Below are 23,991 nucleotides of genomic sequence, written 5' to 3'. Positions count from 1 at the left end.
CGCCCCTGCTTCCTTGGCGTGTCTGCCTCCTCCTTATGAAAGGCAGCTGGGTGGATAAATATCTCCCGCCGTGCCCCCATCATCTACCATTTGTCATCGTCTGCCGTGTGTCATCTACCACGTGTCGTCATCATTGTCTACCGCGGTTTTAGCTCTGCCGTCACTTTCCCTCTCGAGGTGAAACTACAGCGTTAACTCGGACCATTGCTCTGACAACCTACAGCCAGCCAATGCGGAGACGTACTGACGTTTTGGCCCTTATGGGGATTATAACCCAATGCCCCCAAAGGGGACTCTGGGTAATTTTGTTTTACTGCGTGCTCTGCGGGAGGTTAGCCACCGCTAACCTCCTGCAGAGGTACACGGACAAAATGTGACTTGTTTTTTTTTTATGAAACATTTGCCACGGACAACATAATGTTCTTATTTTGTTCATGTAGTCTAATTTGTGATGAAAGCTCTTAACTGTACTGATAAAAACCCAATCATTGAAATGCCAGTTTTTGTTTGTTTTCGTCAGCATAGCTATGGGCTCTGATTTAGGGCAGAAAATACTATCATTTTTTTATTATATTGACTTGCTTTGTATGTCTCTGGCAAAAATAGAAACTCCCGGCATGGTAATGACCCCTGGGCTAGCTAGTGTCCGGAGCAAACCTTGCAAATTGCTGGATCGATCAGTGCTAAACTTTGTATCCACACACCACACTGTAAGTAAACCACAGAATTACCTCTACTCGTGTTCTGTTCACATAATCTTTTATTTAACTTTGATTTTTATAATGGAATGGCTCGGATCCGGCGTCAATAGATGGGTCGTATACGCCACATGAAGTCCGATATCATCCACATGGATCCGCGCCGTCATGTCGATTCCGAGATGCACACGATTATACGTATTCATTTGTGCTACTCCCTGCCTCTTAAGTTGCTTTTTTGTGTCCCTGATTACTTCCCTAATTAATTATCGACCTGCTTAACTTTGCCTCTCAGACCCACTGGCTTTACAGGCAAAGCTCTAACTTGATGAATGCCTACCGCTGCAGTCAGCTCCACCAGGCCAGTCCATCCTCGCTGTGCGTCTCTCTCTCTGTTGTCCCGTGTGTGACACACAGAAGGAGGCCCTCTGGAGGACTGGGGACTGGGGGGGGAGACAGACAGCGCTGGGAGGCCTACGGGGAGGAAAGCTGTCTCCCGGTGGTCATAAACAAGGCCATTAGGAACCAATTTAAAGTAATGGAGCTCTAATGAAAACAAGATGGCCCCTGCCCTCAGAATTCCACACTTCCATAATTGTGTGTGTCGCTACGGCCTGCGACGCTTACGGCAAAGCGGCGGCCATCAGTAAACACTGGCATGCTAATGAAGATGGAGTGTCCCCTGTGCAGGAACTGTGTGTGTGTTGCTGCTTCCTCTGGCGAGAATGCCTGTCATGTTGTCTGTCTCGCTGGTTGGTAAGTAGCGAGTGGAAGGGGCAGAAAATACAGACAGACAGACCCCCCCCCCCACCCCTCCTCCCCCTCCCCAAGCACCTCCAATCCCCCGCAGAGCTGCTTGAGCTCCTCGTATGGAAGCACTGGCAGACTTGTCTGGCACAGAGATGTGAGGGGAAGGAGGAGGGGGGCTCTAGAGTAGTGGTTCTCAACCTTTTCAGGCCCCCAAAATCATATTTTAACTGGGGACCCCCCCACTCTGCCGAGCACTTAGAGTTGAGGCATTACATTTTGTATAACAAGGTTGCGAGGCGTTGTGAGCATGTAGATCTGCTATTTTCACAATTTCAGCCTCTAATGTTTGACAATTTGGCCAATGTTTAATTTTTCATTTTAGATGTATTAAAAAGTCCTTAAATTGTCCCTTTAGAAATGTGCAGATACTCTCTATACACTTTATGCTGGTTTGTTTACTGTTGAGTGAGAAAACAATGTTTCACATTAAGTTAATCATCTGGGGACTCCTCAACATTAATTGGGGACCCCACTGGGGGTCCCGACCCACAGGTTGAGATCCACTGCTCTAGAGGATTGTGCCCTGTGTGGTTACACACACACAACGACACGCAGACTGCTGACGGCGTAGAAGTTTTACCTGTAGCCTTCCTGCTCCCGGCCGCTGTACTTAAAGACCCGGCAGTCTGTTCCCAATTTGCAGCACAACGTTCAACACGTAGGCCTATCGCACTGCTACTATCACCCCACACACTGGCCCAGATGGCACGGTACAAACGTGTTCATGTAATGGCAAAGACGAATCGCGTTGAAGCCTGTTGAGGCTGCATATTTTATTATAGGCTTTGTTTTGAAAGTGTCAGCAGCCCGCCCGGCCGCTAAAAAGCACAGTGTTAGCTTAATTACCGCCACTTGACCCCAGTCTCGTGCATCTCATCAAGTCTCATGCCTGCGTGTTCACCTGTGGTTGCTGACTTAACACTTACTGCTCTTCAGTAATGATCGGGTGGCGCGGTGAAATCCTCTGTGCTCGTTTAAAGGGACAGTTCACCGACTTCACCCAAAGATTTACTCGTCTTCTACCAGTTACTAAACCCATGGAGCCTTGAATTCTTAGAGATTCTTTTAGTTTTTGTCACATTCCTAAGCCAATCATTTGATGACCAGGGGAGTCTCTGTTGAGTCGACTCCACCGGTCATCACATTATTGGCTTAGGAATTAGAGGTTCCATGAGGTGAGTCGGGACTACCTCTTTCCCAGGTGTTTCGACCAGGTGGGTGTGGTTATATGCCTAAGCCTAACCATACTCCTAACCTTAATCTCAGTAAAACTATGCTTAAACCTACCTCACAAACACTATGCCTAACCCTAATCTTAACACAAAGTATGCCTAAACCTAACCTTAAAACCACGCCCACCTGGTCAAAACACCTGGGAAAGAGTTCCGAGGTTAGTCATCGATAGAAAAAGTCATTTTGGGGGGTGAACTATCCCTTTAACTCTGAGAGTGTACGTTACTGTATGTACACTCAGAGTTACAAATGGATGAATCAACAACACTGAGTTTACTGTGTGTCAAATCCCTTCGCACTTCGGGTTTAATTGCGATCTACAACGAAGGTGGGGCTGCAAACAGCTTTTCTTGGCTTTGTATCAGACATGCGGTGGAGCGTTAGTGAGTGTGCACTTATGCTGCAGTGTTTTTAAAGTGAAAACATTGCTTTTTTTTAATGCATCCAGGGTTCAATGTGTTTTCATTTAGATACACTGGCGACGTGCTGCAGTTGAGAGTTTTGGCACTAATGTTAAGGTGGCGAGGACTTTGATCAAATTACTCTTCAGTTTCATTTATGGACAACACCTTGTATGTAAAGGTGTTACACAGACAGCAACAAAGAGAGTACATGATCCAAGCTAGTATTTTTGAAGGCTCAGAGTTGTTAAATTGATCCCTCTTTCATTTGTTCTAGGGAATCAATAATGCAGGGGATATATACAGGGCAGGCAGATGCCGATTGTACCTTTTACATTGTGAATGCAGTTGGACATGCACGCACACGCACACACACGCACGCACGCACGCACACGCACGCACGCACGCACGCACGCACGCACGCACGCACGCACGCACGCACGCACGCACGCACACACACACACACACACACACACACACACACACACACACACACACACACACACACACACACACACACACAGCACTGTACTGCATGTCTAAGCTATTAGTTCTTTTCATGTTACACCTATCCCTGACTCTGTAATTTAACATTTTACAACGGGCTACAGTCCAAGCAGACTGACGACAGTATGTCACCCACACATTTGTAAACACACTCACAGTCATACTGTGAAATAATTATAAAAAACATTCTCCCTTATTTGGGGAAGAGAGGACAAAACACTCTGATTAATACAGTTTATCCAGTATGATGTTTTTGATGAAAAACCAGAGGATTACTAAAACAAATGCTGTGTTACTGTATCTCCAGCCACATGCATCTCTCATGTCATAAACTTCCATTGCATATTGTGGTACTTAAAAGGCATGTTTTGTCTCTTAAATTTGCATTTTTTTCCACAAAGGGAACAAAAATACAGGGTTCATAAATCAGCTGCAACACAAACCCTCCTCACACGCAGAGTTTGTGGGCTTGCGATCATCACTGTCGAGAAGTGTTTTCTTGTGGTAGCGTACTTTGATCCGTTGTCGCGTCAAGTTCTTTTGCTTATCTATTCATCCTGCAGCACTTCAGTATTGCTAAGCAGATCATGGTAAGTGGTCGCTGCTGGCTGTGTGTGTGTGTGTGTGTGTGTGTGTGTGTGCGCGTGCGTGTGAGTGTAATCGTATGCTTAGAATCTTTAAAGAGGCTGCAAGTCATTAGTTGTGGTGCAGACACTCATTAGCCAAGCAACCATCTGATAAAGCTACCTGACAGAGACGTATGCCGTCATGTAATGACTTCCATGAACGTGCAAACCGTGGGGAGAGTGAAGTGACAGAACGAGGCGAGGAAGAAGACACTCTCTCTTCTCCACTTCTCCCGTCTCCTCCTCCTTTGATGAGAATAGGGGGGTGTCTATCTGATGGAGGGGTTTCTTTTTCCCGTGGCTCTCGGGTAGGACAAGGCCTTATCTGTGAGGGAGAATTGATGCAGAGAAGATGTGTCCTAATGCAGTCTCTTGTCCCTGTCTCTGGGGATACGCACGCACACACACAGCTCCTCTGTGCTGGGCTTTTGTGCCTGTGTGGTGTGTGTGTGTGTGTGTGTGTGTGTGTGTGTCTTGGCTGAAAAGAGGCTGTATAGTAGCGTTTCTGCGGAGAGGGTGGCCGGGTCCTCTCTTTTCTTCTATACAGTGAGAGACACAGACCTCTCTCACGCGACCTGGAGTTTTCCAAACGGGTCTGAGGCCTTAAGCTAGATGCAGAATAGACCCAAATTTAGAGTGAAAATATTTTGAGATTTGAGATTTTGAGTATTTTGCGGCCAAATACATATACTTTTGGGGGTCCTTGACATCACAAAGTTTCAGAACCACTGATAACATAATTTGTTTTCCCTTCAGAAAACTTTTAGGATTTAGAAGACATTTGTAGAATCGTGGTTAAGGACCCCCAAAATGATATGTATTTGGCCACGGACCCCCATCTGAAAATATTTTGTTCTGGGAGTGGGGACCCCCAGAAGTTAAAAATGTTCACTCTAAATTTGGGTCTATTCTGCATCTAGCTTAAGGCCTCAGACTCTTTGGAAAACGCCAGGTCGCCTCTTTCACTCTCTCTCTCTCTGGTCCAGATGGGAGGTTTTTGGACTGGACTGTGGCCTGCATGCTGCCTCTTTATGTGGGACCGCGGTACACACACACACCCCAGACCGGATATTAACCCCCCCACATCACCTATTCCATTCAGGGGGCCCTTACAGCCGCCCCCCCCCCCCCCCCCCCCTTCTATGTTAAGCCGAGTGAAACATGGAAATGTGAATCTGCTGACAGCCTCTCTTGTGTGAGGCCAGGAGAAGGGGGATATCAAGAACCAAGGGAGAGTAGTGTACTGTAGGTGGTGTAGTGTACTGTAAGAGAAGGGGGGGGGGGGGGTGGGGGGTGGATTCACTGCACTGTGGTGGTGTTTATCCAGAGTGTAGTAGCCGTGTTTATCGACGATCACAGGCTGTGTGCCGCTAGGTTTTGGGTTTAAGTCGCGTTGCTTTTCTTTTCTTGGACGTGCACACACAGGATCGTACGCATTGCGAGGAAGCAACACCTGGTTTTTGCATAAACAGAAGCCAGTAAGACTGAGTTGGTTTCTTTCTTTCTAATCATTTGATCCAGACGCCGCCAGAGCTTCCACTCTTTTCATTTGCATTTTTCCAGACAGATTGAAGTCGGGACACAAGCGTCTGCATTGCAGATACCGATGTCATCAAAAAAGCTCAAATACTGTACGACATAGAGGGAAGGCTCCAGTAGTGTAAAGTAACTTTACTTTAAAGTACATTTTGATACCAATACTTTTTTACTTTTACTCAAGTACTCAAGTTACTTATAACACGTATTTCTGCATTGCAAAATTGATACTTTTACTGAAGTAAACATTTTTTACTTTTTCTCTAAGTAAAGCTCTGAGTCTGCATACTCGGATCTCTAAACTGATCGAAACGTATGACGGCAATAAATAATTTAAATATGCTGACCTTTTTTTTTTTTCATTCATTCATGCAGCAGACTCTTATTTTATTTTTTTGTTGAATTGCTGTTTGTCTCTGCACCTGGGCAGGCATCCACGTGGATGTGCGTGCACGCAGCCGTGCACGCATCTTTCTTTTTTTTCATGCTCCCAAGTAAAGCTCCCCTGCCAGGTGTGGGCGGGTCTAGAGCCAGCCCCCCCCTCCCCCCACCTGAAAAGAGGCCCAGTTCTTGGGCCCCCTCCTCTGTCTCTCTGTCTGTCTCTGACCGCAAGCTGGCCCTTCTCTCTCTCTCTCTCTCACACACACACACACACACACACACACACACACACACACACACACACACACACACACACACACGGCCACACTGGTCTAGGGATGGGACGATAAGTGATATTATCATTTATAGTGATTAAAAAAAAACACTCACGATAATCGTATCGTGGAGATTTAATTTATCGTGATATCGTCCTCTGTCATGCACTGGGATCAATTCACCTTTTATTTGCCGAGCTGCATATCCGGTACCTCTTAAACCCTCTATAATTGGTAAAAGGTACTTATAATATACATACTTTATACAGTCTTTTTTCACTCTATAAAATGTCTTTGCCAAAAAATAGCTGATCTACAAGCTCACAACGCGTTGTGACGCGTTGTGAGCTTGTAGATCGGCAATTTTTTGGCAAATGTTCCGCCCCAGGATGATGGATTTTGATTATCGCGATAATATCATAAATCGCGATTTCTTTTGTCACAATAATCGTGATATGAAATGTTCATATCGTCCCATCCCTACACTGGTCTGGTGGCTGCTCCTGCTGCTGCAGGGGTTGCTGTATGACTGTGTGCAGCGGGACGGTGTCACCCTGCCTCACCATCACGCCTCAGCTCTGTACTTTGATCCTCCTCTGAAGCCTTTTAAACGCTTCGTTAGCCTTTCACAAGGACACAGAGAGGGAGAACACCTCTCCATGCTTTAACCCTCTCCCAGGGCTCGCTGCTATGTGCTACACTGTCCCCCTGTTCCTCTCCTCTCCTTCCTTTTAGTCCTCGGTTCAAACCAATGTGGTGTTTTTTACCCACTTCTCTCCTCATCGCTGTCATTTCGCAGGGCTCAGTCGTGTAGTAGTGATAGCAGGCCAGGGTAGTGATTATGATTCCGAGCACTGCAGAGCCACCGCTAAAAGCCTCAGTTATGCTTGTTTGCAGGGAAATAGTCGATCCAAAAGCTCACAACAACGCGTTGCGTTACAAAGTCTAAATGGGCTGTAAGAGCGGCAGCCCGCGGGCCGGTTTTGGACCCCAGCCCTTCTCACAGCCGGCACAGCCTGAATGGAGCTCATTGACACTCTCTCTCTCTCTCTCTCTCTCTCTCTCTCTCTCTCTCTCTCTCTCTCTCTCTCTCTCTCTCTCTCTCTCTCTCTCTCTCTCTCTCTAAACCACCCCCACCCCTCCACACACACACACACCCCAACCCAGGCATGTGCACACATAGACATCAAAGGGGGCTTGAGCCTCTGCCCTTTTATCTGTCTGTAAAAAGTGCCCTCTCTACAGACCATGAATGCTGTTTTTATATGCTGAAAGAAATGCAAATGCCTCCTTTCCATAACATAGGCCTACCTGAAGGCAGCATTGAAGAGAATTGCCTTGCCCAAACTCTCCTGAACTTGAATGCAGCATCTTATTTTGAACGAATTGCCCTCTTTGTGTAGAAATCAATGCCGTTACGCTACATCTCCAGCATTGACTTGATTATGCATAGTTCAGTGTGGTATCAAGCACTGAAAATAGCCGACCTCCAAGCTGACAACGCTTGGGGGTTGGGGGTCGGCTATTTTAGATATTTTCACCAAAAGGCCCTTTTAGAAATTTCAGCCCCTGCCTCTAACATTCTCTGCACGTCCCTGCACCAACCCCATTCCACCCCTCCTTCCCCTTTCCCCTGGATTGTCAACTCCCCCCCCCCCCCTCCCCCCTCCCTCCCTGAAAGGGCCTTTCAGGGGCCTCCAGACTAGCAGGTCGAGACCACAAAACCCTCCCTCTCGGGGGGGGATAAAGGGGCTATAAGGCTCTGCATCAGTCAACTCGTCAAGAGAGGCGGCCAAAAGCTCCGTCACACTGGTCACCGCGGTGCGGTGGTGCCACAAACACAGGCTTTGTCACAGCCGGGGGACACACACACAAACAACACGGTTAGAGTCCAGTGTCTCTTTGAGACACGCTGCGCATGCACGGATTCGTTCCGGGTGTGTTTGTCGTCGGACAACCGGCCGTCTTGTGACAACTCCTATGGCCAAGCATGCGTGTTCGGTCCATTGTTTTGTTTTTGTTTGTTTTTTTTCGCCATAGTAACTACACCGTGAAATCCTCAGTGTTTATTCAACTCGGACCTCAGCTCGGAACTCTGAGAGCATACACATGGAACCTATGGGTCCGTTTGTCTGCTCTCAGTTGATATGACGTGACAACAATGACACAGACTTAAGTTGAGAGTTCCATGTTTTGCAGACTGACTGAGTGGCCGCACCCTGTGCTTTTACTGTCCCTTCTCTGTGTGTGTATGAGAGTGTGTGTCTACGTGAATGTGTTCTGCTCCACTCTAGGCTATAGTACCTCTCTGAAAAACGAATGTCCAACTCTGAGTGGTGATGAATTATCCATGATTGTTAAAGTTTGGGGAAAATCTGTAAACTGTGTTTCCCCCCTGAGCAGTGAGCACAAGTAGCTCCCTCTCTCTACCTGCACTATTATTTACTGCTGTCTGTCCCCTCTGCAGAGCGCATATATTCCAGACCGTGCAATGTTTCAGTGTAGAGTCTCTGTAAATACAGAGTGTAATAACTGGATTGTGTAAATACTCCACCCTGCCTGCTTAGCAGGCACTGACTGCCAGGCAGCACGGTCCACTCTTCTTCACCTGACAGTGAGGAGCCTTTTGCCTCTGGTGGAACACCATATTACCACTATATTCTATAAACACATTTATCAGTGTAGTCAAATACTTTAGAGTAAGGCTGGGCGATATTAGGAAAACCTTTGATATTCGATAACATTGTTGAATACTTTACTCACGATATAAGTAAAAACAATTGCATTATATCGTTTTTCTGCTTTAGGTCCACTGCCTGCCTTACGCAGATAATGAATAGCATATCCGTGCATACACACTGCACAGTACAGTACACATAGAACTAGTAAGACACCAAAAAGACATATTACCTGGGCACTTCAAAAATGACCCAGATAAAAAACTCTGAAAAAGTCGAAACGTCAGTCACCCTGTCGCAATAAATGAACGTGCAGACCAGTTGAGTGCTCCATCCTTTTTTTATCTGGGTAGTCATTTTTGAAGTGCCCAGGTAATATGTCTTTTTGATACATTTCGTCCTTGTTGAGCACCAACGAGTCCTTCTACCTGACTGCTGGCTGAAGCGCGCAGACATCTCCAACTAGTAAGACACCTCAGGGTGACTGTGGCCAACCACAGTCACCCTGTGGCCAACACTGTGGCCAACCACAGTGTTTCTCTGACGATTCTAGTTGTTATCATTCTGGGGGGAGTTTGTTCATGTTTTTGTGAGGGTGTCAACCCTAGGAGACACGGGGAGAACATGCAAACTCCACACAGAAAGGCCCTATCGCCAACCCCACCTAGGGTGTGAGCGATGGGGCCTAAACATGGAAATGTGGAGAACACTATATATGGAGATAGTCCAGTCCATCATGTCATAATGGGACTACCGTCAGACAGTAGCCATTGTTAGGCCGGAGTCAATGGCTGTGTCTATGACGGTAGTTCCATATGACATATTGGACTAGACTATCTCCATATATAGTGTTATCCACATCTCCATGTTAGGACTCATATATGGGCATAAAAAGTATGTCATGTGACATCACTTCCTGTACAGACAGTCAGCCATTGACTCCGGATTAACAATGGCTACTGTCTATGACGGTAGTCCCATATGACATATTGGACTAGACTATCTCCATATATAGTGTTATCCACATCTCCATGTTTAGACAGCCAATGACTCCGGCCTAACAATGGCTACTTTCTATGACGGTAGTCCCATATGACATGATGGACTGGACTATCTCCATATATAGTGTTATCCACATTTCGTGTAGCCGCCCTGTACAGGAAGTGATGTCACAACTCGCTGACATCACACTGACATCACAGAGGATACGGAAGGACGGTCACGAGGATACGGAAGGAAGGAAGGACACTCAAGCGACACGGTTCTTAAGAGTATATGCGACCTTCGGTCGCAATTAAATGCCTTATTTCCATTTTCCAACAATGGTTTTATTGAAATAACCACACCTGGTTACAGATGGACTGCTTTTTTGCATGTGCTACCTGCATGCATAGTGTGTCTGTTAATTCATTTGACACATACACCAATACCTCACTTCAAGTCATCTTCGACGTCTATATGTATACCTCGCATGTTGATACCTCGATATCGATAATTTTACGATAATATTGCCCAGCCTTACTTTTGAGTTTACTGTGGAAGATTGCTCCCGTATCACACTCAAGGATTCTCTGTTCAAAGAACACTAAACTCAAACCCTACACGCGACGATTCACATTCCAGACTATAAATTTGGTTATACAGCATTATAGACCAGACCTTGACTCATCTACTGCCAGCGATTTTCTGTTTTTCTTACCGTTTTCAAGTAGTCACAGAATATTTATATCCAGTACGATCGATCGTTATCTCTCGCCCTAAAGACGGAGGTTATCTATGTGCTGCTGCGAGGGAAAAAAGAAAAGAAAAAATAGTCATTTCGACCACCGGTCATAGTTATGAACCATTGAATGCAGCTGTCTCGCCCAAACATGCAATGCACACACCAGAGTGGAGATATAGGCATTTCCGTGAAAGAAATCAACAGGAGTTAGATACTGTAAGGTGCTCATGTTGCGATAATGTAATTTCCTGTGGGGACTGTGACTGCAATTTTCTTTTTCTTTTTTTTATACACTAGATGGAGCTCTTCGCTAACTTGTGAAAAACGGCTGTGTGGGCTCTCGGAAAACGGTGAAGTCTTACGGTTCCATTGTGTTTTTCTCTTCCAGGGCGTCCCTCAGCTGCCGTGTGCCAAGGCCCTGTACAACTATGACGGCAAGGAGCCCGGCGACCTCAAGTTCAGCAAGGGCGACATCATCATCCTGCGACGGCAGGTGGACGAGAACTGGTACCACGGCGAGATGGGCGGCGTCCACGGCTTCTTCCCCACCAACTTCGTCCAGATCGTCAAGCCACTCCCCCAACCCCCGCCCCAGTGCAAGGCCCTCTACGACTTCGAGCTCAAGGATAAGGAGGCCGACAAGGACTGTCTGCCCTTCTCCAAGGTGAGAGATACTGTATTTTTTCCCCCTGCGGACCGCTCCTTTCCAGCGGTTCTTGTAATTCTTTTATTGAGGTTAAGTTTAGGAATAAGGTTGCGTTTAGGTATAGTTTTACTGAGGTCGCGTTAAGGATTAAGGTTAGGTTTAGGCATAATTTCACTGTTTAGGAATACCTGGTGGTGACCCGGGCCGAGCGTGTTTTGGGCGAGCGTTCTTGTATTTGTCGTCATAATCTTGACTTTGTTGAGACATTTTCATAAATAGTGGAATTGGCAGATCTACAAGCTCGACGCGTCATATCGTGAAATATCGTTTTAAGCTTGTTGATCAGCTACGTATACGTAAGTTATATCTGCCCTGTGCAGCTTGTTAGTTTACGAGGCTGAAAAGCCAAACAGAAATGTATTTTCTTTTATTCATATTATGCCAATGTTCAACGACAGAAATCGTTAATCCCAATTTTTTGACAATTACCATAATCGTCAAGTAAAAATGTCATAATCGTGCCAGACAGCCCTACTGTAGGTGAGAGAGAGAGAGACACACACACACACACACACACACACACACACACACACACACACACACACACACACACACACACACACACACACACACACACACACACACACACCCCACTCGCCAGTCGCCACCTCCCCGGGTGCTGCCACGTTGGTAACGGGCGGCCAGGGCTAAAAAAAGGGCCTCTAATTACGGTGACGCACTTTTCGCTCTCTGTCTCTTTCTCCCCCAAGCAATCATTTTCTCAAGTTCCAAACACACTGCGACGAGAGGGTTGTCCACTCAGAGAGAGAGAGAGAGAGAGACAGAGGGAGATAAAGAGATGCGTTTGTCGATGAGCAGCTGTAATTAAATCTGTACTGTACAAGTCGGGTACAGCATGCAAGCTACAGTATATGGACCAAACCCTAGTTCAGTGTTCCCATTACACAGTTACACAGGTGATTTAATGGTGAAGAAAGTACAGATGAAACCAAACTGACCCTCTGTTTGTACTTTCTTCAATGTTGAAGGATTTTACTGTGTGTACGAGTCAGGAACAGTGCTCAATATGTTTCCTCTTCAGAAAAAAAGATTCACATCGATATCTAAAAGAAAATCGTAAGGAGACCCAGCAAAACATCTGCCTTTTGCGAGGGAAGCACACCTGTACCTTGACTCCCTGATGTACAAATGGGGGGAACAAAATGCTGTACGAATATATGAACCCAACTCTGCCAGGTTGCTGTAATGTTTCTTGATGTACTGTCAAAATCTGTACTATTTTGTATTTATTTTATTTATGCCAAGCGAAAAAAAGAAAGAGAAGGCAAAATGCTTAGCGGGCTGTTTTCCAAACAGAGCTCTCTATATTAAGCTCCTTTGTTTTACTCCCGGGCACACTGCCTTTAATAAAGTACCCCCCCCCCCCAACAGAGAGACACACACACACTCTCTCTCTCTCTCTCTCTTAACCCAACCACCGGCTCACTATTCCTGCTTCTGTCTCGCTAAGTATTCGTTCCTAGAGGACGAGAAACTTGTTAACAGCATACTTAACAATGTTCTGCCCGGTAACAAGGCTTCTCTCTCTCTCTCTCTCTGTTCCTCTCTCTTTTCTCACATTTCAGGATGATATCTTGACTGTTATCCGCAGAGTGGATGAGAACTGGGCAGAGGGAATGCTGGGAGATAAAATTGGAATCTTCCCCATCTCGTATGTTGAGGTAAGCAGAACTTGTTAGCCGAATTCCTGTACATCACAAACCCCAGTCCCACCTCACCTCCCCCCACGGTCACTGGCGGAGCATCTACCCGCAACGGAACACGAGAATGACTAGTTTCTCACGATGAAGTCAGCCGATATTCCCCTTCCCTTCACCTCTGTGAAATGCTGAAATATGTATTTCAGAGAAGCACCAAAGGTGTCTTTGAAGTTACAGGCGGTTAGATTTCTCTCTCTATCTCTCCGTCTCACTTTTTTTTTTAACAAACGTAATTTATCCTTCGGCAGATAAGTGTGTTGCGGCATCAGCGTGTCACAACACCATCGGTGGCGGGTGGCGCGCACCGGCCGATATTTGTCTATGTTGCCGTCATACTAGGTGTTGTGCAGCTGTGAATGCATGGTTGAAACAGGCAACATGTTAGGTGTAGGAACAACGTAAACGCACAGTCTGCTGGGCGCTGGGCTTGTGGCATGGGTTGCTATAGCAAAAGGGCAGATTGTCGCCAATCTGCCCTTTAACCAGTAACACCTTAAGCCCTATATACTTTGTTGACCGTCAAACAGAGGAAATAGCCCGTCTACTAAGCTCACAACATGTCGGAACGTGTTGTAAGTAAAGTTGTAGATCTGCTCTTTCCGTCGACTGTTTGCCTTATTGCCACTTGCCCAGGTCAGGGACATGGCCAGGGTTCATGAAGTTAACTCTAAAGGTAAAACTTAGTGAGACAAAGTTCTGTCTGCCGACACTTTTGTCTTTTGTGCTCCCCTGACTTAGGAAGCATCAGCAGCAGTGATCCATATCGTAGTTGTCGGGTGGAAACCTTGTATATCCAAAACCGTTCGTTTTGTATTTAAAACAGCAGATCTACAAGCACACAACACCTCGCGGTGAGAGGCGTTGTGTGCTTGTAGATCTGCTGTTTTCACTACTTGTGTGCGAAGGCCTTGTATGAAGAAGCAGGGCTTTACTTTGCGAAAAACGTACTTATTTGAAATTTGGAGGTACAAGGTTTCTGCCCGACAGTGACGATATACAGAATGAAAGATCATTGACTGCGTCAAAGCCTTGTCTGCAACTAGAACCTGTATCTGCTCGCTCAGCTGTCATCCCACTGCAGTGCCTTGATAATAAACGGCAGTTCTCATGACACCTCTGCCTATAAGGTTGAAAATGATTGTTCCCTGCCGGTTTGTTGTGCGACTCCCCATTCGCGTTACACAGAAAAGCGATTTTTAGCAGAATAACAGACTAAATTGCTTGTGCTCTCTATGGAGGGTGAAGGATAATACACTCGCAGCTGCTGCTGCTGCTCTTGTTCCATGAATAAATAAGTACAACACGTTCGAAGGTGAAAGTAGCTCAGAGCAGTTATCTGTGCTTTTTACAGGAAGCGAAATCCGCTTCAAAGTTTTCTTTCTGGTTGCCGGTGGCTTTTTTTTTATCGCCTTTTCCACTTGTTTCTGGACGGGAGGTGCAAAAGCTGGTGTTGACGTTAAACGCTGACAAGGCTCCAGACGTGATGACTATGATGTCGAACTTGTGTTAATCCTCATATCTGATTCAGTGGGTGTGAATCAAGAGAGGCGCAGGCAGACCTTTTCTTTTTTTAACCACTTTTCTCTTCCCAATTTAGTCATCAGGCCAATTAATTCCTCCCCACACATACTGTATGTCTGTGTGTTGTCACTGCTACCGACTCTCCTGCCAATGAGGAGCCCCCACCGGGAGGACGGGCCTTTGTCCTTCTCCTCCCTGCAAGGGATGGGACGATACGCAATATTATCGTTTATCACGATAAAAAACACTCACAATAATCGCATCGTGGAGATTTCAATTATCGTGATATCGTCCTCCGTCATGCACTGGGATCAATGCACCTTTTATTTGCCGAGCTGCATATCCGGTACCATTTAAACCCTCTATAATTGGTAAAAGGTACTTATAATATACGTACTTGATACAGTCTTTTTTCCCTCTTTAACAAATCTCTTTGCCAAAAAATAGCCGATCTACAAGCTCACAATGCGTCACAGCATGACGCGTTGTGAGCGATTTCATTTGTCACAATAATCGTGATATGACATTTTCATATCGTCCCATCCCTACTCCCTGCTGACAGGTTCCGAACATAGACCGTAAAAAGCGTCACGCCATTGGTTTCTCCAGACCCTAAATGAAGCCTATTTTGCAGTGTTTTCAAATCCGCCATCTTTCTTATAATCTATATCCTCTGTAGATCCAGTAGAAAGCCCAGAAACATACCCTACTTTATCAAAGGTTTTCCCCACAACAATACGGATGCTGGGGTTTAAGTGGTTCATCCACTATCGCACCCTCCCAGAACCAGATGTCCTCTGTTTGCTCCTCTATCCTCTGCTCTCTCTCTGTCTCTCTCTCTCTCTCTCTCTCTCTCTCTCTCTCTCTCTCTCTCTCTCTCTCTCTATCTCCTGTGTGAGGACAGAGACAGTCAACTTTACAAGCTATATTCACTATGGACAGTGACTGCTCCCAAGACGGAAATAGCAAGACTCTCCGGTTTAGACAAGAGAGACAAATGAAGAGAAAATCTGCTTTATTATTGACCTTTCTCTGTCCCAGGCTCAGCAACACACTCTCACAGGATCTAGCACCAGTTAACATAGGACGTGTGCACGATTTCAGTCAGATGCTAGCACCCACTTAGGAGACCATTTGTAGGATTTGTGTACCATGTCGCCTCTATTGGCTCCAATGGAGAACGTGTTATCTTGCTCAGGGACGTGCAGAGAATGTTAGAGAGGCAGGGGCTGACATGGTGGAAATATCGAAAATAGCTGACCTCCAAGCTCACAACATGTCATGCTGCGACGCGTTGTGAGCTTGGAGGTCTGCTATTTTCGGTGCTTGATACCGCACTGAACCAAGCATAATCAAGTCAATACTGGAGATGTGGCGTAACGGCATGGATTTCTACATAGAGAGGCCAATTCTTTCAACATAAGATGCTGCATTCAAGTTCAGGAGAGTTTAAACAAGGCAATTCTCCTGAATGCTGCCTTCAGGTATGGCATGGAAAGAGGGCATTTGCATTTCTTTCACCATAGTAAAAACTGCATTCATGGTCTGGAGAGGGCACTTTTTAGAGACAGATAAAAGGGTAGGGGCTCAAGCCCAACTTGATGTCTATGTGTGCACGTGCCTGATCTTGCTATATAAAACAATATTTGCCCTCTCTCTCCTCCTCAGTTCAACTCAGCAGCCCGTCAGCTCATAGAGCTGGACAAGCCGTCGGACTCGGGCGGGGGGGTCGGGGACCCCGCGGCGGAAGGGGCCTCTTCGTCGTCCTCGTCGGGGCCCCAGAGCAACGGCGGCGGCCAGCGGTCGGCGGCCGAGAAGAAGAACAGCAAGAAGCGCCACTCCTTCACCTCGCTCACAATGTCCCACAAGCCCTCGCTGGCGCCGCCGCCCCAGCGCCACTCCATGGAGATCAGCGGGCCCGTGCTCATCAGCTCCAGCAACCCCACGGCGGCGGCGCGCATCGGGGAGCTCACCGGGGGCCTCTCCTGCAGCGCTCCCTCCCAGGTGAGGACCACACACTGTGGTGTAAAGCAGTGGTTCTCAAATGGCGGTACGTGTACCCCTAGGGGTACGCAGGGGTACTGCAGGGGGTACTTGAGGAAAACTAGAACATGGGAATATGTGTTTTACTGTTATGGTTAATGATAAAACATTGACAGAGTTTGGTGTGAGCCTGCTCATCTGTACATTTTTAAAACAACTTACAATCAATAACTTGACTAGTAACAGTTATTGAATAGAAAGCAATGTTGATTTTCCATTATGCCGTTTTATTTTGAACGTATTCGCATTGGAACTGGACTTTTGATGTCAATTATGCTGTAGTCAGTATAAGGGGGTACTGCAGCCAAAAAAGTGTGAGAACCACTGGTGTAAATATCTAAGTATATTTACTTAAATACTGTACTTAAGTACAGTTTTGAGGCATTTGTACTTTACTTGAGTATTTCCAATTTCCAATACTTTTTGTTCTACTCCACTACATCTCGGATCCAAATCACTTGTAGCCCTATTCCATACGTAGGAAATTTGAAAATAGCTGATCTACAAGCTCACGCGTTGTGAGCTTGTAGATCGTCTATTTTTAACCATTTTAGTACTTTTACTTTCATTACTTCAACTATATTTTGATGCCAATAGTTTTGTACTTTTACTCAAGTAACATTTGAACACAGGCCTTTTACTCGTAACAGAGTACTTCTACATTGCAGTATTGATACTTTAAGTAAAACATTTGAGTACTTTTTCCACCTCTGGATGACACACACACACACACACACACACACACACACACACACACACACACACACACACACTGCGTCAGCAGCACTATATAGGCTGGAGGTTGGGTTGAGGAGCCGAGGGAGTAGCAGCTGCTGCATTGCAGCTACAGTATACTCACCGGCCCCCAAATTGTACCCTCTGCCAGCTTGATGAAGGGCAACAACAAAATGCCCTCACAGTTGGTTCTTCTTTTGGAAACGTGGCTTGTTGTGATGAATCGGGTGTGTTTTTAGCCAGAGAGCCTTTTAGGCCTGATTTGTACTTGGCGACCTCGTGTTGTGCACAGGAAAAAAGAAAATGGATAGATCTGCAAGCTCAAAACGCGCTTATCTCTGTTTTCGTTCTCCGAAGCGGGGATTTTAACCATCGCTGCGAAGTACAGAGGAACGCCTCCCCCCCCCCCCCCCCCCCACACACACACACACACACACACACACACACACACACACACACATAGACACAAAAACACTTCCTTGACTTCAACTCAACGATCGAGAGAAAAACGCTTCCAGATTCGACACCAACTTGTTTGTTGGCCGCGGTCCGTGCATCGCCCCATGCATGCATACCACCACTTCTCTCTCTCCCTCTCTCTCTGTTGATCAAGGCGTCTTGGGTGACATGTTCCCCGCTCCTCGACACAGCTGACATGTCAACATCCTGTTTGGCTTGTGTCAGAGAAGTCACGCAACAACTCCGAAAGCGGTATCCATTATATCCCGCGACACTCTTTGGTTTTGCTTTCCGACATTCCAGCTCTCTCTCCCCACTGTCAGCAATTACCCCGAGTCCCCCTAACCCCTCCCCTCCCTTAACCCCCCCCCCCTGCAACAACCCATCATAGCCAACAGGCCATCGCTCCATCCGAGCGTTTTGAAATCACGGATGCGTGACTCCACTAGCCTGTGAAAGAGGGGAGAGAGAGAGAGAGAGAGGGAGAGGGAGAGGGGGAGAGAGGGAGAGGGAGAGAGGGAGAGAGAGAGAGAGAGAGGGAGAGAGAGAGGGAGGGAGAGAGAGAACGCTCAACAGCTCGGGGCCCCGAGGTTTCCACAGCAACCCTTTAGAAAAGGCTACAGCTCCCAGCTGCTGTATGACTGACTGCCAGGCAAGAGGCTCTGGAGCATCGGTCCTCAAACTGTGCCGTGCCAAGGACCCCCAATGCATTTGGCCTGGGATCCCCTGGACCCCTAGAGCAGTGGTTCTCAACCTCTTCAGGCCGCGACCCACAAAATAATCACATTTGAACTGGGGACCCCACACCCAGCACAGGCACTTGGACATGTAGGAGTTGGCATTACATTTAGTTTGACTTGATCTATTCCATTGTGAAAATAGCCGATCTACATGCTCACAACACAATTTCTGCCTCTAATATTTGACAATTTAACCAATGTTTGTTTGACCAGAGGTACTAAAAAGGTCTTTAAAGTCCTTAAATTGTCACTTTAGAAATGTGCTGATACTCTGTATACACTTGTACTGTATGTTGGTCTGTTGAGTGAGAAAACAATGTTAACATTTAGCTAAACATCTGGGGACCCCCCCAAGTAATTTGGTGATCCCCCTGGGGGTCCCGACCCACAGGTTGAGAACCACTGCCCTAGAAGAGAAGGATGTATGCTGCTTATCTGTTCTAAAAAAATGCTAAGCTATTCAAAATTCAAACACGAGATGTTCCGAAAATATTCAAAAAACGTGTAGATCTGCTATTTTTGAATATCCAACGTACAAATGAATACAGTTGCTAGTGAGTGTGACGCTGTGTAAACTAAATTAAATTTTACTGTGGACTCCCTGGGGGTCCCCGGAACCGCCTTTGAGGGCGGGAGAAAAAGGAGCGGGAAGAGGCGCCTATCTTTTCTCCGGAGCTCATTAATACGATGCTGAAAAGAGCTTTGTGCGTGCGTGTTTTGTTTGTCAACAGCCAAAAACAATAAGGAGTTTCGATACAAGTAGCTTCTAGTGCAGGGGTAGGCAACTTTGATGATGGTGAGGGCCACTATATTTCCATCTTCACTCCAGAGGGCCACATTACATATTGCTACATCCTACTTTGTCATTCTAGTATAGCATACAATAGAAGCAAAAATAGCAGATCTAGTAGTAGTAGATCGGCTATTTTTGCTTCTTTTGAATTGGAATACTGAATTTTTTTTTGGTTATTTCTTAATTGGAATCCTGAAATGTAACATTTTGATTTAATTTCAAATGTTAACTTTATGAACCTAAATACAAATACATTGGACATAAAAAAAGAATGTTAATACTACTATACTAGTCATTAAGCTACTAATATAGACTGACGGAATTAAAGCAGGTCATGTTTGGAATTGTAACGGCTGAAATCAATAATATATCGCATTAAGTGAAGGTGGGGGCCGCATGTGGCCCCTGGGCCGCCAGTTGCCCATGTATGTTCTAGTGGGAAGCATAAGCCTATGAGTTGTTGTGCGTGGGACGGTGTCACGCATACCGGAACTAGCCTAACTACAAGATCGCAGCGCGTCGCATTGTGAGCTTGTACATCGGATATTTTCCACTAATCGCCCCATGACGATGTATGTAGGGGGCCTAAGTGGTTAAAAACACAATTACAAGCCATCATCCTGCCACGTCAAAGTGAGAACCCACTGCCTGTGGTTTCAGCTGCTTGTCTTTTCGCATAAACGTCTCCCTGTACGAGCTTAGTATGTGTGCAACTTACTCTATCGTCCCTGCCGGACGGAAACCTTGTATGTACAAAACCGTTACTTGTCAGGATTCAAATCCAAAAGCAACAACAGTAGCAGATCCCCAAGCTCGAAAAGGCGCCGTTTCACGCCGCGTTTTGAGCCACGTTTCGAGCTTGCGGATCTGCTACTCTTGGTGCTTTTGTGTGACACTTGGTAGTCTGACCAAGTAGGGGTGTTAGTTTTACGGGAAAAAATCCCCACTAAAAGTTAGAATATGGAGATGGGAGGTATCTGCCCTGACAGCAACCATATCGTCGTTGTCGGGCGGAAACCTCGTATCTCCAAGTTTCAAGCGTGTACGTTCTTTTGCAAAGTAAAGCCCTGCTTCATCATACAAGGCCGTCGCACAAAAGTAGTGAAAACAGCAGATCTACAAGCACACAACGCCTCGCGGTGCGAGGCGTTGTGTGCTTGTAGATCGGCTTTTCTCACTAGTTTAAATCATTTTGAAAATGATAAATCCAAAACAAATGGTTTTTGGACATACAAGGTTTCCACTTGACAGCAACGATATATGCAGTAATCTGTGTACGCTCAACACCGGCACGCAATCATGTATAAATCAAGGCATTTCAGCGTGATGTTGTGACAGCGCTGGCTGTACACGATGCCAGGCTTATCAGAGGCAGATGTGGGTTTGCGTTGCCCTCGCATATCCTTTCTCCTCTTTTTTTTCCTCTCCCCTCCTTCCATTCAGAAGCTCTTCCCGTTACTGTACGTTCCGACCGCTTTTCACAGACGACACTCGCGATCATCATCGCACGGCCCTGGTGTCTGCTTTCATGCCTGTCTGACGGAGAGACGGTTTGTGTGTTTTCCAGAACAAAGGGCCCTTTTATGTCGTGCTTTATTTGTCTTCATACAAAACCCCTCTCTCCGCCTTTCTTGCACTGATGTCTGATTCATCCTCTTGATTAAAAGATTTCTCTGTCCTGCGGGCGAGAGAGAGAGAGAGACAGACGACTTAATCACGCCTCTTTAAAAGACTCCAGACTTTGCCTGTTCTCGGCTAATTATTAACAAGGGTACTGTTGTTGCCGTTTAAGCCCTCGCTCGCTCCCTCGCGGCCCTGTAAGGTGATCCTCGCTCCCAGTGACAGCGCCAGCGAGGGCACCTATATACCTTTACAACCCGTTTGAGTTATAGACCGCCGTGTTTTATAATAATAAGAGACACAAAGGGACACGGTCTCCCCACGGGCGCCGCACTGTAGTCACCGCCGCGCTCTCTCTCTTCCCATCTTCTCATCTGTACTCTCACGTTGCCTTTTCTTCAAAGCACGGCTGGGTAGAAAACAACAATAAAAGAGAGTGGCGTGGCTGCCAGAGGGGTCAGAAAAGTCCATCCCTTTAACCCATTTAGGCCTATGATTATTGAATGCTTTAACCAGTGAAAAATAGCAAATATACAAGCTCACAGCGCGGCACCGAGTGCCGCGCTGCGAGCTTGTAGATCTGCTATTTTTGGAAAAAGTCGTGAAAATGTGTGCAAATCTTTGAATATATGTATTTTCAAAGCGAACGTTTGTAACTCAAATTTTGCTTCTGGGTGGTCCCTGGAACTAGATATTTTGAAATGGGGGTACGTGGCCAAAGAAATATCATTTTGGGGGTCCTTCACATGAAAAGGTTTGAGAACCGCTGACATAGTAGTCTCTCAAGAACAGACTAACTGAGCTCCAGTTAAGTGAAAAGGACCTTTTCTTTGACGATGGCTGGCCAGATTGCTGACATAGAAACATAGGTTTTTTCCAAAAATCTTAGAAGGATTCAAAAGACACTTATAGAATCGAGTCAAAATTCTAATTTTCACGATTTTTCAAAAATAGCAGATCTACAAGCTCGCAGCGCGGCACTCGGTGCCGCGCTGTGAGCTTGTATATCTGCTATTTTTTTACATTTAAAGCATAAAATATTGCGTCATAATGTGTTCAGGCCTAAATGGATTAAAGCAGACGGGCACGCCCCTCCCTCAACCCTTCCTCCCCCCTCCCCTCCCCTCTCTCTCTCTCTTACGTCTTGATGTTTTTCAATCATGTTTATTTCACCGCCGAAATTGGTCGTAAAAGTTAATGTGCCGAAACCCGACAGCCTCGCTCAAAAGACAGACCGATATTCTACCCCTCGCGATTATCCCACGCGAAGCCCTTTCTAGTTTCTCCCATTTTCTTTTCAGCGGCTGGAACAAGTGAAAGTACAAAAAGTGTTGGCGTCAGGATGTTCGTGCAGCACCAGTGTGAAAGTGCTCGTTGCGCAGAATGGCCCATTTCACAATCACTTTATTGGATTGTGTAATTGGTGATGCATTCATGTGTTCATCACTTTTAACGGTGCAGTTGGTAAAGGCTGCTTGCTTTGCGTGCCTATGGGTAGTTTCACCCGTAATAATTCATCCTCATTTATCAATAATGAGTACTTTCCGCATAGATTGCGAAATAGATTTTGAATTCTAGACCGGGGGTCTTCAACGTTTTCAGGCCAAGGACCCCCTAGTTGGGAGAGAGATGAAGCAGGGACCCCCACAACCTTTTCATAGATTCCATATTTAACCACTTGAACCGTCAATACTTAATAAACTTGACCTTTCACTATGTACTTGGTCTGCTCATTTTCTTCTCTACACCAAAGATCTTTGCCGAAGATAGACGATCTACAAGCTCACAACGCCTCGCAGCGCGAGACGTTGTGACCTTGTAGATCTGCAATTTTTGGTTCTCAGAATATGGACACTAGGGTTCAAGTGGTTAATATAAAATGGGAGAGGAGAAAAAAAAGACTTTCTATCACTCAAAGATTTGGAGGACCCCCTGTAGTAACTCTGAGGACCACCCTAGGGGTCCCGGACCCCCTGTTGAAGACCCATGTTCTAGACTTTTCACTTGTAACAGACATTCAGTATTTTCTACATTGCAGAATAGATACTTTTACTTACTTAATAAAGAAATCACAGACATTTTTCCACCACTGAGCCTCCACACAGTGGTGGTGGGTAGTTTTTTGGGGGGGCCTGTACTAGGGGTGGGCGATATGGTGATAATTATCGTTGAGACGATACAATGTCTCCAAGATATGCCTTTTCAGAGGTATCGTATATATCGTGATATAATTGAGGTAGCCTTGTAAGAAATCCTGTTTAATCGTTAATACAGAGATTCGTTGCAGAATTCAATTTAAACCTGCATTTTGGTCGAAATCAGTAGTTCTCACACTTTAAAATGTCAAGGTCTCCACTTAACTCTGACAGTATACAAATGAAAGCCCCCAACCCCCATTTGTATACTGTCAGAGTTACATACTTGTAAAGTTCAATTTATACCTGCATTTTGATCTAAATCAGTAGTTCTCAAACTTTAAAATGTCAAGGTCTCCACTTAACTCTGACAGTATACAAATGAAAGCCCCCAACCCTCATTTGTATACTGTCAGAGTTACATACTTGTAAAGTTCAATTTAGACATCCCAAAAGGAACCCAGAGAGTCTAGTTTTTGTCAAGTAACTTGAAAAATAACCATAAAAACCAACGTGAAAAAAGAATCGTGATAAAATCGTGTATCGTGATACAGCTTGGGAAAATATGGTGATATTGTATTTTTCCATATCGCCCACCCCTAGCCTGTACTGTAGGTTGGCAGGGAGGCAGTGTGTCCAGCGAGGCAGCA

At 45.9% G+C, this 23,991-nt stretch overlaps 1 protein-coding gene across 1 annotated transcript in view; it reads left to right on the top strand.

The window, feature by feature from the left end:
- sh3rf1 (SH3 domain containing ring finger 1) overlaps positions 1–23,991 on the top strand; it is a gene marked incomplete at its 5' end in the record, with an annotated part of 85,607 nt that overhangs the window by 23,274 nt on the left and 38,342 nt on the right. Inside the window, 3 exons of the mRNA XM_080723590.1 lie at positions 11,257–11,532; positions 13,161–13,256; positions 16,485–16,820. Of these exons, the coding sequence (XP_080579716.1) occupies positions 11,257–11,532; positions 13,161–13,256; positions 16,485–16,820 (708 nt within the window). The remainder of the gene's footprint in view (positions 1–11,256; positions 11,533–13,160; positions 13,257–16,484; positions 16,821–23,991) is intronic.

This window comes from Nannobrachium achirus (genome assembly GCF_963921795.1).
Source record: "Nannobrachium achirus genome assembly, chromosome: 1".
Lineage (NCBI taxonomy): Eukaryota > Metazoa > Chordata > Actinopteri > Myctophiformes > Myctophidae > Nannobrachium > Nannobrachium achirus.
Note: the sequence above shows the minus strand (reverse complement) of the source record. Positions and strands in the feature narration are given on the sequence as shown.